The following is a 20,435-nucleotide window of genomic DNA, read 5'->3' on the forward strand; positions in this document are numbered from 1 at the left end:
TCCACCCAAGAGGGCCATGGAAGCTTATTCATTATGTTTAAAGGAGAGATTGACAGATTTCTAAATACCAGTGACAAAGGGATCTAGTGAAAATATGGGAAGAAGAATAGCATTGAAGTAGATGATTGTATTGTAGACCAGGCTGCATGGCCTACTCTCCCTATTCTAACATTGTGTGCCCTCTCTTTCCCAAGTATTGTGCCCATTTTGCAAAATAACCATCTGAGAAATCTACTGTAAACCAAGGTCTTTGGGAATAAGATGTGGAATATAATACTACATCCAGGAAGACAATGGAACAAATCAACCGCAACATGGAATCAACTCATCAAGATCAGCCAAGAAACAACTAACCGTATACTTAGCATTTCTACAGTTCATGAAAAATAAAAAAAAGTCTGTCATCTGTATCAGGGTGTCTATGTCACAAATGGTAGTTGTGATTTATATATTTGTTTTTAAATTCAGGGAATTGCTTTTTGTTTAGCTTAAGACCTGACTGATTTTCTATAACCTAGAAGTATCAATAGTGGAACTTTTACAGAATTGGCAAAGCACATCTGTTATAAATTCACCAAAAAAATTAAGTCATATCTGGGGTGGGAGAATAAGGGAGACATTTCACCCTCATATTGTTGTAACATAAGCCCTTAGAAAAAAGATCAGGAAAAAGTTTTTCACAAAGGATCAGGAGATTGACTGATAAAGAGGGAAATTGAGCAAAGGTGAGTTAATGGAGTATCAGGCCACAAGCTCCACCTTCTCATCAAAGAGAGTCAGCTAATAAATGCTGACATTTCCTGTGACCACTGCCATCAAAAAGGAAGGTGTGTGAAGCAGTTGGTCAGGATTGAATAAAGGAGGCTGAGAGATTACAGATGTGGGTGGATTTTCCTCTTCAGAACTGTTGATCTCAAAAAAAGGAACAGTTTTGCACAATTACACTCACCTATTAAATGTAGAAACACCTTGTTTGTGATTCTGTGGTAAAGGAGACTACGTCAAGCTTCTATACTCTAGAATAACAGGGGAAATGTTACTACCTGCTCTGCAGTTTTAATCATTCCCCGCAAGTTGAAGAATTCAATAGAATATTACAACACACAGACCATTCAGCCCATTGTGCCTCTGCCAGCTCTTTTACCAAGTTATCCAAATTAGCTATTCCCTTGCTTATTTCCCAATGACCCTGCAAAGTTCTCCTTAATATCCAAATAGATTTTAAAAGGAATTATTGAAAACAGCTTCTGGTGCCCTTTTGGGCAGCACATTTGAATCATAACTCACTGTGCAAATGTGTTTCCACCTCACTGTTCTCTTGATCTTTTGAAATTATGTTTAAAAAATTCTGATTGAAGTTCCAATGTATGACGACACTGAAACCAGCAGAGTTCACAACAGGGAACAATCTTTTGTCTGAAAGCAATGGGTTCCGGCATTTTCTTGCTCAATGCCACTGTTTTTATAAAGTGAGAAATTTTGTCTCTTTACCTAATTTGTGGTATTAGGATTAGATTGAAAAGGAAAATACACAGACACAAATGCTTTATTTTTTAATTGCATTTACTTCTTCAAATAGCTAAAACAGTTATTGTTTAAATAATGTTCCAGTAATCATAAAGACAAGTCTTTAAATTATATATCAATCCAAATATGGACATAACCAGGTTTGAACAAGAGCAAGGAGCAAGCATTTCCCCTCCCACCTCCACAACTCCCCCCACTCTCTCTCTCTCTCTCTCCACTGCAATATACACGAAATAGCACTGGCCTATAGCTACACTATACAATGTACAAATACTCAAATACCATTTGAGAGCAGGTTGAGATACCACCAGAAAAACCACTGGCACGCTGGCAAATCTTTCTCCAAGAAAGACACATGATAACAGAAAAAAATGCTTTTATCATCTCATTAGGAAAAGCATATGAATATAGAAAATTTCTACACTACCAAGTATTTCTTTTCTGTGCTATTAGTTTAATTAAACAGTTAACTACAAAGTTGTGTGGTCCACGCTCAGGTTACTCTGTGAAGTGCCAGAGCTCAGTTAATTACTGCACGGCGAGCAGATGCTGGAAACCAATTAAATTCCACATTTAACTTGATCCATCAGCTCCCAATAATGCGGCAGAGGTCTAATGATGCGGGAAGGCTTGAAACTGGCTGAACATTTTCCAATTTAAATATATTTCTAACGTGTGTGTATTTTTCTGAGCAAAGGAAATAGAAAACAACTTTTGCGACTTGTAAAATGCTGCATGATGCACTGTGAGATCAGTGAGTCAACCTGATATCCTGCAAAAGTAGGGCTCGTTTTACAAAATGTAGAGCAGCAAGTCAACGCTGTTTACAGCTGCAGCAAGATTTCCGTTGATTTGCCTTAAAACTTCAGTCTTTAGGGGACTTTGGATTGTGTGGCACATGGGAAGTCTGCATTTCTGGTTCGTAGAGATTGTGAACACTCAGAATTACATGTAATGCGAAGATTACAGCATGATTAGTGTTCACACTACTGAAACAGGTCTCATCAAAGTCAGTTCTGCCTGACTCCTAGAAGGTACATTTTATACAGCATAGGAAGCTTAAAAGCTGAATGTGCACTTCTCAGCTATTATGGTCAAGGATCCTAAACTTTGAAGGGCCAGACGCATAACTGCAATCTTGAATAAGACAACGCCCAAAACTGTCTCACACTTTCCTCTGCATATATCCCAGAATAAAAATTAGCACCCCATTCTAAGCCCTATAAATAACACTCTCTCCCTATTAAATACTGTACCTTCATACATTTATCCTGTTCAGTCCATTTCCCAAGGTTGCACTACAAAATACAAATCTGCATTTAATACAAAAACAGAAAGTGCTGGTAAACTCAGCAGCATCAGTGGAGAGAGATACCATTTTGAATCTAGTATAACTCAAAACATTAACTCTCCTTCCATAACTGCTGCCACTGCTGTTGAGCATTTCCAGTACTCAAGTTTTTATGTCCCATCTCCACAGTATTTTACTTTATGTATCTGCACCTATTAATGTACGATCATAATTGGATATTCATTCATCTTAAAAAGTTGGCAGAAATGGTGAACAAGTGAATTTCAATTACTATGTAAAGAGGTAAAGCATTGGTGTTTGATTCTGAATTCTGAAATAAAATGAGACATGTTTTCAGATTCCAGCAGCATCCTATCACACAGTTAAGTTGTTTTGTATCGCTCCTCTCTAGTTTATAAATCACCAATCCACCACAAAAGGTCTGTAAGAAACTACCACCTTGGACAAACTTTGCTTTGCAGCAATGGGCAATGTTCAGCTTCCTGCTAACAGCTGATTACCGGTCAAATGTAGCGAAAGTGAATTTATTTTTCACCCACACATTTCCCAAACTTCAATGGATCCTTTCGGGTGCTTAAATGTGAATTTCCTGAATGTAGTAAGCCTCTTAACTCGATGCACCGTCCTCCAGTGTGGAGGCAGTATGCAAAAGCTTTGGGCTCCAAACGTACATGACCTCTGCACTTGCAAGCTTCAGGTTAGAAGGGACCAGGGTGCCTCAAACACTGATATTCACCGCCTCAAGCAGGGGCAAACAGTAACACCAACTGAAGGTCTGTAGCCTCTTAGTACATTCAGCTAAGTAAGAATATGCACAGACATGATGAACCAAAAATGGGTTGATTGGGCTTTGCATGAGTTTTTTTGGAATATCATGATGCGCACACACTATGGATTGGAATACATTGTCTTGGCATGTGAAATATGCTGATGCTAACAAGCTTTTCCAGGGTACCTCTAACTCCTCTGCCGAAATATCTTGGTTTATGATCATTGTGACTGGGGTGAGGGAATTTTAAAACTCTATGATTATCATGCAGTTTTAACATTTCACAATATCTCATTGTGGCATCCCACAGTGGTCCGGGCACATGTCTCCATCCCAATGTGGAACTGTTTTCAACATCAGCTACTCGTGCTTGGTTGCTGGAGATGGAATTGTCTCTGTTCTACGACTTACTGTGTAATGGCTGTGTCTCTTCATCTTCCTCCTCCTCCTCTTCTTCCTCCTCTTCTTCCTCGTCATCGTCTGTAGGCTGGTCCAGTTCCTCTTTAGTGATCATTTCAAAGTCATTCCCATTGCCACTGCTATGCTGGGAACAATCATCATCCCTTCGGTCACTGTCTGTGTCCGACTGCCGCTCTCTGGCTGAATTGCCCGCTGCCGGCGCCTCTGCTTCCGCTGCCGTTGCTTCTGCTTTTGTTTCTTCCTCTTCTCCTTCTCCCTCCTTGCCCTCATCGTCATCAGGCTGTGGTTGTTTCTGAGGTTCAGTCTCCTCGCCCGATTTCTTGGCGTCTGATTTGGGCCCCTTGTACTCGTGTGTGTACAGGGGTCTGAAGGAGTCAATGAAACCAACATCGGCTGTCAGGTTTGGCAAGAACCAGAAATGATGTCGGCCACCGGTAAGGAGCCAGATTAAGAGGAAGAGGATGCATCGAGCTGAAAGGGAATCAAATAGGAATGGTGTTTTCAGAAATTAAAATGAAAGTCAAAAGATGTAGTGTTTATGTGTACATGACTCCTTGCTGAAAAAACTTTTGTCTTCTGAACAAAAGATTTAATTTTTTCTATATGTTGATGACATTGATAGAGGAAATAGAGATACTGTTTCCACTGGTAGGAGGGTAAGTTTGATTTGATTTATTATTGTCATATGTATTAGCAAAGTGAAAAGTATTGTTTCTTGCATGCTATACAGACAAAGCATGCTGTTCATAGAGAAGGGAATGAGAGGGTACAGAATGTAGTGTTACAGTCATAGCAGGTGCGTAGAGAAACATTAACTTAATGCAAAAGATGCAGCCCAAATAACCAGAGGACATAGATTTCAGATTATCGACAAAAAGTGCTGGAGAAGCAATGCAGGCAGACAGATGAAGGGGTTCTTTTTAAAATCACAGTGATCTGGAATGTGCTGAAAGGCTGTGGAGTTGATTTTGTTGTAACTTGAAAAAGGGAATTTACATGTACCTGAAAAAAATATACAGAGCTAGGGAAAAGAAAGAGCTGGGGGAGTGTGAGTCATTGGATAGTCCTTTCACAGGTTTGATGAGCTGAATGGCCTCATGCTGTGCTGACTGACACTAGGCATACTCAATGTGTGGCCTGACCAGAGCACTATAGAATTAGGTTACAATTTCCTACTGTCTGAACATCATCAGTAAGACAGTTCAGATTCTCTTTTCAACATCTCACGGCCAACTAACTCAACCAGGGATTCCGATTCTATGACTGACAATACCATCCCCATAGGCTTGGAGTCAAGTGATAGCTGAAATGGTTAAGATGCCAGGGAGCAGGAATGTGTACATTGAGGCAGCAGAGAGCAGATAGCCTCAATACCAGGGTGGATAGAGGTTGGTCTCAGGGCTGTAGGGGAGTAGACAGACTAAAGTATGAAGGCAACATGGATTGAGTGCAGCACAAAGCTGTGAGGTAAAGGATTGGCGGGAACAACAAATTGCATTTATATAGCACCTTTAATGTATTGGAATGACCTCAGGTCACTGGACTATTGTAAAACAAAATCTGACACTGAGCTAATGGCGATGACGTAATGTAGCAATCCAGACACCCAAGGTAATGCTCAGCGGATCCAGGTTCGAATCCCACCAAGGCAGATGCTGAAATTTGAATTCAATGAAAAAGGAATTAAAAGTCAAATGATGATTATGAAACCATTGTCAATTGTCGGAAAGGCCCATTTGGTTCACTAATGTCCTTTAGGGAAGGAAATCTGCTGTCCTTACCCGGTCTGGCCTACATGTGACTCCACATCCATGGCAATGTGGGTAAGTTGTAACTGACCTCTGAAATGGTCTAGCAAGCCACTCAGCTCAGGGCAATTAGGCATTGGCAATAAATGCTCACCTTGTGAGCTATGGTCACATTAGGATTAAAAAAACAGATATTCAGACAGGTGACCAAAAACATGGTCAAAAGGTTAGGTTTTACAGTGCATCTTAAAAGCAAAAGGAACGTTGAGATGTTTATGAAGGGAATTCCAGAACTTAGAGCCAAGTCGGCTGAAGGCGCCTAATGGGTAGTGATTAAAATCTGACCTGCCCGAGAGGTCAGAATTAAAGGAGGAATGCTATTTTGGAGGTTACAGAGAGAGGGGAGAGACTCTGGAGGAATCCTTCACCTTGATCTGGATACAAAATTATCTAAATTGTATGAAGCAATGGAATTAACTTTTAAATTCCCTTGATTTCCTTAATATTTTGATAGCTTTTCTTCAGACACAGTGAAATCAACCTTTCAAACAAATTGACAGATATTTTAAGGTACAAAATCTTTGAACATAAATCCTTACTCACCTACGGCGAGGAGGAGGATGCTGGCAACGAAACAGCCTGCTGCAACACTGAGATAGTAAACCCCTACTCGCATTTCTGCAGGCCACAGGGGGAAGAGTGTGGCCGCTATCACCGCAATTACTGTGAAATGATCAAATACAAGTAGGTTAGAGCCACTAACAGCTGCTGGAACAGGGACAAAGAGAAGAGGAGAGGAGCAAGGGTGAACGGGGTTCGAGGGCTCGCCAAGGTGGGGTGAGATAAGGGCTAAGGTGGGGTGCAAAGGAGCGAGAGGGACATGGTCAACGGCTGGACGCTAGGACCCGAGGGCTTGGGGTGAGAGAGGGACTGAGGGAAGCGTGGGCAGGATGGAGGCTGAGGGGGGGCCTGGGAAGTGGGGGAACTTTAAGGTGGGGGTGAGGCTCCCTCCCCTTCTCAAGTGGGTTGAGAGGAGGGCTCAAAAGTTGGGGCTAAAAGGTCCACCACGCCCCCTCCCAGGGCAGGGTGAAGAGGGGGGGGCCCCAGGAGGGCGGGTGGGGGTGGACGCTGGCTGACACGATGGGGTGAGGGAGGGGGGCCCCCCAGCAGGGCAGGGCAAGGGAGGGGGCACGCCCCCAAAGTAGGGGAGAGGGATGGTGAGATTTAAGGGTGATCGAGGTACGAGTGAGAGCAAGAGGGGTAGACGCATTAAGAGATACAGAGGCACACTAAATAAATCTGTTGGTATTTGTCCGATCTTTGTGCAACTTACCTAATATCAGCCCCATTGCAAATGTCTTGAAATGAACAGGATCGTAAATCCATACATATACCTGAAAGAGCCAGAGTAAAGGGAAAACTGAAGATTGCTCCCAACAATAAGACAACACAATCTGCAGTGTCCACATAGGCCAGACAGAAGAATGATGTTTGAGAAGCAGAGCTACATGGCAAAATGCAGATCATGTCCTTCAAATCAGCCCATTCCATTCTTCTCTGTAAATGTTATTGATCCCACTCGTGGATGCAAATGACAGGTGATCAGATTAGCAACAGCATTTTTCCAAATGACTTGTTGCACCTGCTGCTGGAGGAATGGAACAAGTTATATTTTGCCTCTCCGGTGTCAAGTTTGCCATACTGGGTATAAAGATAAATGTGAAGTAAAACTCCCTCAGTGCCTACCCTTGCCAGAAACTGAACTGTTTCCAAAATCATTTCACATTGGGCTCCTGGGGTGAATGTGAACTGAGGTACAAGAGAGAAGAAACGAGCATCTAGTCCTAATTAATGAATCAGTCAGCAACAGAAGGATGCCATTCAGCCCATCATTCTTGTGTCAGCTATTCAATCATTGGTAATAATAGAATAGGGTCAGCTGTTGGGGCCCAAATACTGACCATCACTGGAGGTGAATGGAGTCCTAAAAACATCTTCAGACTTTCATTTCAGCAGGCAGTGAATGGAGAAAGCTGGGGTAGCTGGACCAGATCCAATCATAAATAAATGACTAAAAGCATCCTTTTGGCTGTGCTGGCATGCAACTGATTCCAGGGAAAACGTCACTTCTAATTCAGTGATAACATTTAAGAAGATGGCCCAGAATTTCTGATCTTTGGATAGTTGTACTCCAAGATGCAATGGAGCAACCCTCGAGTCCCCATACATTGATCGCAAGGGAATGCCTGAGAAGTTTGGGCCTCTGATGGACAATTTCCCCGCACCTGAAAGCCGGCAAAAACTGAGTACTTTGGGTGGTTCTGACTTACCTGAAGAGTTATGTAGAAAAGATTAGAAGAATTAAAACCAGTTCTAACTCCTGGGATACTATACCTCTGGACTCAGACTGCCCAATCACCTGACTACCGTCACAACCACCTGACAATGCCTCCTGGCCCAGCTAACCTGCGACCTCCTGATTCCTCCAGTAACCCACAGGAAATAGTTGATGTCAAAACATTAGATATATTCGTGAGGCGGCTGGATATAGCACTTGGGGCGACTGGGATCAAAGGTTATGGGGAGATAGCAAGATTAGGCTATTGAGTTGGATGATCAGCCATGAATAGCAGAGCAGGCTCGAAAGGCCAAATGGCCTCCTCCTGCTCCTATCTTCTATGTTTCTATGTAAAGCCCTGCTTCATCCTTGCACCTCACCCACCCATTGCCCTAGCTCCTCATCTTTTCTATGTAGCTTCTCAAAAGTGGCTGTAGGACCTTTAAACTCTCTACTTACCAAATCTTTCAGCAGCACAGTTAGGAGATACTTGTACATGTGGGGGGAGTGGTTTGGAACTTTCTTTTGTTAATGAAGTTACTGCTAAGTCAACTGTTAATTTCAAATCTAGAGCTGGATCCAAGAGATGAGGGGGTTGGACTATGAAAAGAGACTAAATAGACTGGGTCTGTACTCGTTGGAGTTTAGAAGGGTGAGGGGGGATCTTATAGAGACATATAAGATAACGAAAGAGATGGACAGGGTAGAGGTAGACAGATTCTTCTCGCTTAGAAAGGACAGCAGGACTAGAGGGCATAGCCTCAAGATAAGGGGGGGGCAGTTTAGATCGGAGTTGAGGAGGAACTTCTTCAAAGGGTAGTGAATCTCTGGAATTCTCTGCCCGTTGAAGTGGTGGAGGCTACCTTGCTAAATATATATAAGTCACAGGTAGATAGGTTTTTGACAGACAAGGGAATTAAGGGTTATGGGGAGAGAGCGGGAAAGTGGAGCTGATCCGCTTCAGATCAGCCATGATCTTACTGAATGGCGGGGCAGGCTCGAAGGGCTAGATGGCCTACTCCTGCTCCTATTTCTTATGTTCTTATGATAGATTTCTATCATCCAAAGATGTTACGGGGTAAGGACAGCTATATGGAATTAGGTCATAAATTAGCCATGGTCTCACTGAACAACAGAACAGACTCAAGGGGCTAAATGCCCCTAATTCTGCTCCCAAGGATCCCAAGAACGAGAAAGTCCCTGCTGTCAAAATAGAGAACTCTTCTTCAGTGTGCGCTGATTGCAAGAACAATCTTATTCAAGATATAAAAAACAGCAACTCAAGAATGCGTGGAAATTTTACTGAATTTAATTCAAAAATCAATTTTAAAAAATCTACCTGGGAAAAATGAAACGCGAGGATAATTCAGTGAAAATAGATCTGACCTCAGTGATGAGTAATCATAGGGTGAACTTTACATTGTCAGCCAGATAACACAATGGCTGCCTTTTGCACAACTCTGTTGAACCTTCCCTTTTATTGATTATAAAGGGCAACTGATTAAATAATTTGCATACCTTGTGAAGTCAGAGAGAGGGTCAGCAGATTCAGGTTATGAAGCTGCAGCATTTACTGTAGGAAGTGGGTGAGGCAGAGATGAGTGCATCCTTTAAAGTAAGGTGCGTAAATATGTCATAAGCAGATGCTGAGGTGCTGGGAGTGGAACGGTGGAAGAAAGCGAGCGAGCGTGCAGGTCTGAAACTTCGATGGTTATTCTTTACCTCATTTCCGTCAAGAAAAAGCTGATCATTGTGAGGTTCCAATTTAAACTTTCTTTTTGTCTCTTTCTTTTTCTTTGGTGTTCCTGGAGTTTCATCCTAACAAAATAATCAAATGGTAAGTTATTGACAGACAAGTGCTGAGGATATTCTGTTACTCTGAATACCAGAGTCCTAAGTGAATATGCTACCTGCATGAATATAAACAGTTGCATAGAATTTACAGATGGAAGCAGACAATTCTGCTCAGCAAGTCTATTCTGCTTCAGATGAGCCTCCTCCCATCCTATTAACTGTCTATTTTGTTCCCCATTGTGTGTTTATCTAGCTTCCCCTTAAAATCCATCAACGCTATTTTTTAATTTGTTCATGGATGTGTGTCCCTGCAAGATCAGTATTTATTGCCACCCCCAACTAGCTTTGAAAACTTGAATTGCTGCAGTTCATGTGGTGTAGTTAGGGAGTTCCAGGATTTTGACACAGTGACACGAAAGTAATGGCAATATGGTTCCAAATCGGTATGGTATGGGACTGGGAGACCTTTCTAACGGTGGTATTCTCACGCATCAGCTGCCTTTGTCCTTCAAGGTGGGAAAGGTCATGGTTTTGGAAGTCATTGTGGAGGAAGTTTGGCATGCAATGCATCTTGACATGCTACACTATGCACTGGATGTGGAGGGAGTGAATGTTGAAGATAGATGATAAGGTGCCAATTAAGCAGGCTGTTTTCTCCTGGATGGTGTTAAGCTTCCAGCATGTAGTTTGAGCTGTATTCATCCAGGTAAATGTAGAGCATTCCATCACTCTTCTGACTTGTGCTTTGTAATATGGTGAACAGGCTCTAGGGAGTCAGGTGCTGAGCTGGTCATTATAGAATTCTTAGCCTCTGATTTGCTTTTGTAACCACTCCAGGGCCGCACTATACATCTGTTTCATTCTCATTCATCTTTTCTGTAGCGTTTTGAAACAATTGAGTGGCTTGCTAGGCTATTTTAGAGGGCGGTAAAGCATCAAATACATCTTAGCCAGAGGTACCCTATCAAGGCCTCTCAATTTTAAAGATCACCACCAACGTATATTTACATAGTGCATCAAAAGTGATAAAATGTCCAAAATTGCTTCATAGTATTAAAAAACATAATATGACACTGAACCACATAGGATGATATTAGATCAGATGACTAAAAGTCAAAGAGTGCCTTAAAAGAGGAAAGCGGAGTAGAGAAAGAGAGAGAAATAAGGAAGATTTTCTAGAGTTTAGGGCCTAAGTAATGAAGGCATGGCCACCGACAGTGGATCGCTGAAAATCGGGATGCTCAAGAAGCCAGAATTAGAGCAGTACAAATATCCAGGAGATTTGCTAGACTGAAAGACGTATGTATGAGGTCATGGAGGTTTTAAAATTGAGATGCTGTGTTGACCAGGAGCCAATTTAGATCAGCAATTAGAACGGTGAAAGATGAATGGGATTGGTTGCAAGTTAAGGCACGAGCAACATCATTTTGGAATACCTCAAGTTTAAAGAGCAAAAAGTGGGAGACCAGCCAGGACTGTGTTGAAGCGGCCAAGTCTAGAGGTAATATAGGCATAAAAGAGTATCACATGAGCTGGGACACAGTGAAGTCAGGCAATATTACAGAGGTGGAAATAGGTTCTTTATACTAGCATGCTATGAGGTCAGAAATTTATCTTGGCATCAAAAGTGATCCCAACATTACAAATAGACTGACTTAGTCTCCCTCCGCCTGTTGCCAGGGAGGGGGATGAACCTGGTCAAGGGTACAGAGCTTGGAGCAGGGATCAAAAAGAATGGCTTCAATCTTCCTAATACTTAATGACAGGAAATTTCTGTTATCTAATATTCTATGTCCTCCAGGGTTGGCATTGTGGCAGAGTGGTTAGCACTGTTAAAAGGACAGTGGCAGTGATATGAGACACAGCGGCACTGCTGCTTCACAGCGCCAGTGACCCAGGTTTGATTCCTGGCTTGGGTCACTGTGCGGAGTCTGCACGTTCTCCCTGTGTCTGTGTGGGTTTTCTCCTGGTGCTCCGGTTTCATGCCATAGTCTGAAAGACGTGGTTAGGTGCATTGGCCACGCTAAATTCTCCCTCAGTGTATCCAAACGGGAGCTGGAGTGTGGTGACTAAGGGATTTTCACAGTAACTTCAATGCAGTGTTAATGTAACCCTACTTGTGACACTAACAAATAAACTTTTAAAACTTTAGATGAAGACAAGTCTGATAATTTAGCAATTGTGGAGGAGTTGAGATATGTAGTGGTGAGGCAGAGCTGACATGCATGTGAAAACTAACATTGTGCTTTCAGATGACATCACTGAGGGGAAGAATGGAGATAGAAAATAGTAGGGGCCAACAATAGGGGAGGGTTGCGGTGGTGGGGTGTGTGTGTGTGTGTGTGCGTGCGCGCAACCAGAAGTCACTGTGTGGGAAGGAGAAATAGAAGCAATAGAAGCCATATTCTGGCTATGTTTAAATACATCAAAATGGACCCAGCCAGACAACAGTCAGAACAGAGTCGTCAACTATGGCAAAGGCTGCAAATAGATTAGTAAAAGAAAGTTTACTTTGATTTGTCACATGTATTAACATAGTGAAAAGTATTGCTTCTTGCGTGTTATGCAGTCAAAGCATACCGTTCATAGAGAAGGAAACGAGATTGTGCAGAATATAATGTTGTACTCATAACTTGGGTGTAGAGAAAGATCCACTAATGCAAGGTAAGTCCATTCAAAAGTGTGACAGCAGCAGGGAAGAAGCTGTTCTTGAGTTGGTTGGTACGTGACCACAGACTTTTGTATCTTTTTTCCGGAGAAAGTAGGAGGAAGAGAGAATGTCCGGGGTGCGTGGGTCCTTAATTATGCTGGCTACTTTGCTGTGGCAGCTGTAAGTGTAGACAGAGTCAATGGATAGGAGGCTGGTTTGCATGCTCTTGGGCACATCAGGAGCCATGCTGTGATACAACCAGAAAGAATCCTTTCTATGGTGCATCTGTAAAAGTTGGCAAGAGTCGTAGCTGACAAATTTCCTTAGTCTTCTGAGAAAGTAGAGGTGTTGGCGGGCTTTCTTGACTATAGTGTCAGCATGGGGGGACCAGGACAAGTTGTTGGTAATCTGGACACCAAAAAACTTGAAGTGCTTAACCCTTTCTATTGCATCCCCGTCAATGTAGACTGGGACTTATTCTCCATTACACTTCCTGACCTCGATGACAATCTTCTTTGTTTTGTTGACATGGAGGGAGAGATTATTGTTGCCGCACCTGTCCATCAGATTCATTATCTCATTCCTGTACTCTGTATCGTTGTTCATCACGTCACTGTCACAGTGACTTTTGTCACTGGTCACGTAGGTTGTCATTTGTGACACTGATACTGTGGCAAGGGTGGAAACCTGATTGGAGTGCAATAACAGATCTGAAAGAATGGGTATGTTTGAGAGATGACATGTTCAAGAGCTTTGGAGAGGAAAGTGCTTTTTGAGATGGGATGCTAGTTTGCAAGGACAGTGAGCTCAGGGTTGGCTTATTGAGAATCTTTCACATTTTTTCTAGGAAAAGAGCCCCAGTCTTCAAACTTTCCTTTAACAAGTTGCACTTGTGATTCCTCAGAAAGAAAAAAAGTTGCAAACTTTGAACCTATCTATTGTTTTATGCTTTCAGGTTGCTGGTCAGATGCAGCATTTTGTGCAGAATTATTTTTCCCACATTGGGTCGTACCTGCCCACCCTCACCCCGATTATCAACAAAACGGATTATATCAGAAAAAATGTCTGCTGCCAGGTTGCATCAGATGAGCAGCTTGATGGCAGGTAGCACACAATTGGGAAGGCTTCAGAATCTGGCAGACTTGCACAGTCTCCCTTAGAAATTGTGAGCAAGCCTAAATAAATTCAGAACTTGAGAAAGTATTTGCATTATTAGTTAAAATTGATTTTTTAAAAAAATGCATATAGATGAACACATATAGGAACAGTTTCAAGACCTTTACACATCAAAAACAATATGAACTCAGGGAAGGAAAACCAATTAGGAACTTTGGAAACATTCCAATGCAAGTTACTGAGGTGGCAAATTAACTGTTCAAGATCATAAAGTTTATCACATGAGCTAATGGCTCCTGTTGCAGGCATCTGCAAAAACAAATTCAAAGCCTGAGGATATTCGTTACTTAGGGTTCATGAAAGGTTAAAGGTGGGAGGGGCAAGTTTAACAGTTTAAAGTTATGAAAGGGATCTCCGACAAAGGTTACTTCAGCACCTTAGTGCTGAATATCCACACTTAGAAATGAGCAGTTAGAAGAAATGTTTTGATGCAGAACATGATTAGGAAAAATGGAATATATTATTCCATGCAGTTGCTGAAGTACAGTCACTCATTACTTATTTGAGGAAGTTAGATAATTAAGAAAAGTGGGATAAAATTCTGTTGTGGAACAAATAGCAGTGCAGGCTGCAGAGGCACTCCATTTGCTAAATTCTATCACTCTGAAATTGAGTGAATTGATTGATGTGATGCAATGAATAAAATGCTCACTCTCTAAATTCCAGAGCCATCAACTAAATTGGCGTTTAAAATTAACGCAGGTTACAAAAACAAGCAACAATGGAACGAGGGAGCAAGATGAGAATGGATGCGCAATTAAACCCATTTTATTTCACACATCCAGAATTACTCCGAAGGCCACCCACTTCTGCTAAAATCAAACCGTTTCTCAAACGATTTTAGGATTTTACCTTCGATTACTCTACCGTGAAGCCTATTCCCTGCGTTAAATCACTCTGTGACGAAAATTTGTTGCCAATTTTGGCTTCTTTTGCATGCCCCATTTCCTTCACTCCTCTATTGGTCTGTGTGCCTCTAGGACTGGGCTTGAAGGTTTAGCATTCCTTCCAAAAACTTCCTTCTCTTTTTAGTTTTTTTGGCCTAGTGGTATTATCGCTAAACTATTAATCAGAAACTCAGCTAATGTTCTGGTGGCCCAGATTCGAATCCCACCATGGCAGATGGCAGAATTTGAGTTCAATTAAAAAAAGCCTGGAATTAAGAATCTACTGATGACCATGAAACCATTGTCGATTGTTGGAAAAACCCATCAGGTTCACTAATGTCCTTTAGGCAAGGAAATCTGCCGTCCTTACCTGGTCTGGCCTACATGTGACTCCAGAGCCACAGCAACGTGGTTGATTCTCAACAATTAGGGATGGGCAATAAACGTTGGCCAGCCAGCGGCGCCCATGTTCCATGAATGAATAAAAAGTGTCACTTCCTAAAATCTCTGACCAAGCATTTGGTCAGCTGTTCTAATAACTCCTTACTTGGCTCAATGTCAAACTTTGTTTAATAATATTAATCCTGTGTCTTGGAATGTTTTATGTTAAAACTGCTACAGAGGCACTTGAGGCATGTCTGGAGTACTGTCGAACATGGACATATTTCATTCAGGAAGCAGGTCTCTTACCTTTTTCTCCTTCTTGCTTTCTTCTTTCTCGCTGTCTTTTTTCTTCTCTTTCTTACTCTTTTCGTCCTTTGCAATTTCCTTCTTGCTTTTCTTTTCCTCTTCTTTGCTGCTATCATTTTTCACTTTCTCCTTCTCCTTTTTGATTTCCTTCTCAGACTTCTTTTTCATCACTTTCAGTGCACGGTGGAAGAACTGCTTCTTCAGGAGCCTGTCGGCATCACAGGGGAAAAGGGTTTATTTCTGCTCAGTGTAAAAATATCCTTTCCTCTTCTTTTCCCTGCTGATGCTTATTTTTGCAGAGGGAGGGTTGTGGATGTATCTGCTGCTCTCCAGCACCTCAATTTGCTGCTCAAAATATATTCCTCAAGCCAAGCATGTGAGAATAAATTAATCCGATCATTACCTCAATGCTGTTTGTGGGAGTTTGCTGTTTGCAAATTGGTAGCTGTGTTCTTTACATTTCAACAATGACCACACCTGAAAAACAACTTCATTGGCTGTTAAATGCTTTGGGATGTCCTGAAGTTGTGATAGGGGTTATATAGATGAAAGTCCTCACTTTAATAAGCTAAGGAGAAATCCTGGAGTCATACTACGGCTTCTGTCGTCAAATTTATTGAGCTGAGAAACTGTAGTTTGACCCCCACTGTTACAGATGGGATTATATCCCTTTATCTCAAGTACACGAATAAATAACCTTTTTTTGGATGCCTGGATGAATGTTAAATGGATTTTTTTTTTACATGGGAAGGGGATGGAAAGCGGTTATGGGGAGAGGGCGGGAATGTGGAACTGAGCCACGACAGATCAGCCATGATCTTATTGAATGGCGGGGCAGGCTCGAAGGGCCAGATGGCCTACTCCTGCTCCTATTTCTTATGTTCTTAATTTCTTATATAGTCTAACCATGATCCCCCTCCCCATTAGGGTACCAGCTTGTGCAGTTGTTTGACGCTGTAGGCAGGAATCCACTCTCACCCTTTCCAATCCTGGTGATAAGCTCAAAAGGAGCCTGGTTCAGGTATCGTGTTACTGAGCTTATCAATCTTCAACCACCAATCATTTAACCATGGAGGCACCACGCCCCAAAGTGACGCTGCTTACCAACCATATACCATCAGCATCCCACCGACTCGAGGAAGCCTGCTGACATTGACAAGAGGAAAACAAAGTTTGCAAGTGAGGCAATTAAAAAACTTCCACCCACCTGTTGCAGTATTCGACTACTGAATCGCGTGTTGTAAAGACAGCTTCCTCTCCTTTCTTTGATTTTGTCCATTTTGAATCCAGCAAACAGTCTACTGCTTTGGAAGCTGAAAGGTGACGACAGCATTACAAAGACTGTATCATAGAAACAGGCCAATCGTCCCGACAGGTTCATGCCAGTGTTTCAGAGTCTCCTACCATGCCTTTTCATCTAACGTCATTAGCATATCCTTTGATTCCCTTTGCCCTCATGTATTTATCTACCTTATCCTGAAATGCCATGCGTTCAAGAGCTAAATGGAAAAGTTTCCAGAGAAGGGACCGAGGGTTTGAGAGACAGGGTGAAAAGGAAGAAAGGCCAAGTTGACATGAGAATTGGATCTGTCAGATTAAACATCCTTTGCTTTGGAGGATAGCACTTATCCCACTTTCCAGAATATTCACAATTATCCAAGGACAATGAAGGCTTTCAAGATTGAGGTCGATAGATTTTTGTTAAGCAAGATCATCAGAGCTTCTGGAGCCAAGGTGGATAAACGGACAAGAGGTATAAATCAGCCACGATCTAACTGAAAGGTAGACCAGCTTTGAGGGGCTAAATGATCTTCTTCCATTCCTATAATTATATCCATGATTACTTCAGGATTTTCATCATAGAGGTTTACAGCATGGAATCAGGCCCTTTGGCCCAACTTGTCCATGCTGCCTTTTTTTTAAAACCCTAAGCTAGTCCTAATTGCCTGCATTTGACCCATATCACATTATAGCCATCTTACCATGTAACTGTCTAAATGTTTTAGAAAGATTTATCCTCAGTGTCACAGCCTGCATTTATTAGATTTTGGATGTAGACACATGCACCAGCACAAATGCATGTACCAACTGAGCAGATATGCACCCACATAAGTGCATTTTGCAGTTACCTAAACAAATTTCAATTTTTGCAATGTGATCTTACCAATGAAATAATCAACTCTGTGGCCCATCATGGTGGTAGACTTGGTTGGGCAATTGAAACGCAAATACTTGGCCACCGCTTTCTCCTCTTTAGTTGGTTCTCCAACCTCCTTAAAAACAAAAGACATTTGCACAAGATGAGCACATACAAATGGGAGATTTTGTATTCAGACATAAGGATATTTCGGACTTAGGCCTGCCCCTTAACTCATTACCGGAGTCAGGGCCAAGACAAAAATGGACCTTAATCAATAACTGTACTGAATAAAAATGTGCAACACAATAGAGGATCTGAACAGCACAAGGTCAGTGCAACGTATGAACTTTATACTTTTGCTGAAATGGACATCCTGCTTAATTCTTCAGAGTCATTTAACTTACGTTATAGGCACAGATGAAATAAAGTTAAAATTTATTTATTAATCACAAGTAAGGCTTACATTAACACTGCAATGAAATTACATAAGAACATAAGAAATAGGAGCAGGAGTAGGCCATCTAGCCCCTCGAGCCTGCCCCGCCATTCAATAAGATCATGGCTGATCTGTCGTGGCTCAGTTCCACATTCCTGCCCTCTCCCCATAACCCTTAATCCCCTTGCCTATCAAAAACCTATCAACCCGCATCTTAAAAATATTTAGCGAGGCAGCCTCCGCCACTTCAACGGGCAGAGAATTCCAGAGATTCACTACCCCTTGAGTGAAGAAGTTCCTCCTCAACTCCGTTCTAAACCTCCCCCTCTTTATCTTGAGGCTGTGCCCTCTAGTCCTACTGTCCTTTCTGAGCGGGAAGAGCCTCTCCACCTCTATCCTATCAATCCCATTCATCATCTTATATGTCTCAATGAGATCTCCCCTCATTCAGTACAAGCCTAGTTTATTCAGCCTCTCCTCATAGTTCAACCCCCTCAACTCTGGAATCAGCCTAGTAAACCTCCTCTGCACTCCCTCCAAGGCCAAAATATCCTTGTGTAAGTGCGGCGACCAAAACTGCACACAGTACTCCAGCTGCGGGCTCACCAGTGCCCTATACAGCTGCAGCAAGACCTCCCTACTTTTATATTCAATCCCCCTCACTATGAAGGCCAGCATCCCATTTGCCTTCCTGACCACCTGCTGCACCTGCAGGCTGGGTTTTTGTGACTCATGCACAAGGACCCCGAGGTCCCTCTGCACCGTCGCATGCTGCAGTTTTTTTGCCATGTAAGTAATAGTCCTTCCTACCATTATTCCTACCAAAGTGGACAACCTCACATCTGCCAACATTAAATTCCATTTGCCACTTCCTGGCCCATTCGCCCAGCCTATCTAGATCCTTCTGCAGACTCTCCACACCCTCCGCACAATTTGCCGTTCCACCAATCTTGGTGTCATCAGCAAATTTTGACATCCTACACTTGGTTCCCTCCTCCAGATCATCTATATAAATGGTAACTAGCTGAGGCCCCAGCACCGACCCCTGGGGCACTCCACTAGTCACCAACCGCCAATCCGAATAGCACCCATTGACCCCCACTCTCTGCCTCCTATTTGACAGCCAATCCTCTATCCACGCTAACACCCTACCCCCAACTCCATGCCCCCTGACCTTCTGTAATAACCTCTTATGAGGCACCTTGTCAAACGCCTTCTGAAAATCAAGAAAGACCACATCCACCGGCTCTCCTCTATCCACCGCCCTAGACACATCCTCATAGAACTCCAATAAATTCGTCAGACACGACTTCCCCTTAACGAAACCGGGCTGCGTCTGCTCTACCAAACAATTCTCAAGATGCCTCGCTATTTTCTCCTTGATCACAGATTCTAACATTTTTCCTACAACAGACGTTAAACTAACCAGCCTATAATTCCCCACCTTTTGTCTGCCACCCTTCTCAAACAACGGCATAACATTAGCCGTTTTCCAATCTTCCGGCACTTCCCCGGAATCCAGCGACGTTTGAAAAATAATCACCAAGGCATCCACTATCACCTCCATTTCCTTCAGACCCTTGGATGCATTCCATCCGGTCCTGGGGACTTGTCCACAATCAGTCCCTCCAGTCTGTCAGGCACCGCCTCTCTAGTAACAACAATGTCATTCAGGCCCTCCACTCCTACCACCTTTCCATCGCTAACACCCGGCAAATTATTCACGTCCTCCTCCGTGAAGACCGAAACAAAGTTATTCAAGGCCTCAGCCATTTCCCCATCCCCTACCACTAAGTCCCCGCTCTCATCCTCTAAGGGTCCAACGTTCACCCTAGCCAGCCTCTTCCTTTTTATGTATTTATAAAAACTCTTGCTATCCTTTTTTATATTAAGCGCTAGCCCAGCTTCATAGTTTATCCTACCCTTCTTTATCAACTTCTTTGTCATTCTTTGTTGACATTTAAACCTCTCCCAATCCTCTTCTCGCCCACTACTCTTAGCTACTCTAAACGCATCCGCTTTTAATTTAACACTTTCCTTTACCTCCTTCGTTATCCACGGCTGATTATCTCTCCTCCTACGATCCTTTTTAACCATCGGAATAAATTTCTGCTGAGCACCAAGAAAGATCTCCTTAAAGATCTTCCATGTTCCTCAGCAGACCTACCTTCCAACACGCTCCCCCAATCAACATTCGCCAATTCCTCTCTCATCCTACCGTACTCCCCTCTGTTCAAACAAAGGACACATGTCCGGGAACCCACTTTCTCCTCCTCCATCTGCATCAGAAAGTTATGTGAAATTCCCCTAGTTGCCGCACTCTGGCGCCCGTTCGGTCAATGCATCTAACCAACACATCTTTCAGATTGTGGGATGAAATCGGAGCACCTGGAGGAAACTTGGGGAGAACATGCCAACTCCACACAGACAGTGACCCAAGCTGGAAACCCGAGTAACTGGAGCTGCAAGGCAGCAGTGCTAACCACTGGGTCACCAAGCTGCTCGAGGAGAATTCCTCAGTATTTCAAGAATTTTCACTTGCTTACTG

The 20,435-nt window shown here is 42.7% G+C and overlaps 1 protein-coding gene across 1 annotated transcript in view; it reads right to left on the reverse strand.

Moving 5' to 3' along the window:
- Positions 1 to 1,528: 1,528 nt before the first annotated feature.
- Positions 1,529 to 20,435, reverse strand: part of sec62 (SEC62 homolog, preprotein translocation factor) — a 48,877-nt gene continuing 29,970 nt past the window's right edge. Inside the window, exons 2-8 of the mRNA XM_080186055.1 lie at positions 17,476 to 17,584; positions 16,519 to 16,624; positions 15,312 to 15,519; positions 9,837 to 9,932; positions 7,110 to 7,170; positions 6,380 to 6,499; positions 1,529 to 4,499 (exon numbers count right to left, since the gene is read on the reverse strand). Of these exons, the coding sequence (XP_080042181.1) occupies positions 4,009 to 4,499; positions 6,380 to 6,499; positions 7,110 to 7,170; positions 9,837 to 9,932; positions 15,312 to 15,519; positions 16,519 to 16,624; positions 17,476 to 17,584 (1,191 nt within the window). The 3' untranslated portion in view covers positions 1,529 to 4,008. The remainder of the gene's footprint in view (positions 4,500 to 6,379; positions 6,500 to 7,109; positions 7,171 to 9,836; positions 9,933 to 15,311; positions 15,520 to 16,518; positions 16,625 to 17,475; positions 17,585 to 20,435) is intronic.

The sequence above is a fragment of the Carcharhinus amblyrhynchos genome, chromosome 3 (assembly GCF_965287045.1).
Source record: "Carcharhinus amblyrhynchos chromosome 3, sCarAmb.v2.hapA, whole genome shotgun sequence".
NCBI lineage: Eukaryota > Metazoa > Chordata > Chondrichthyes > Carcharhiniformes > Carcharhinidae > Carcharhinus > Carcharhinus amblyrhynchos.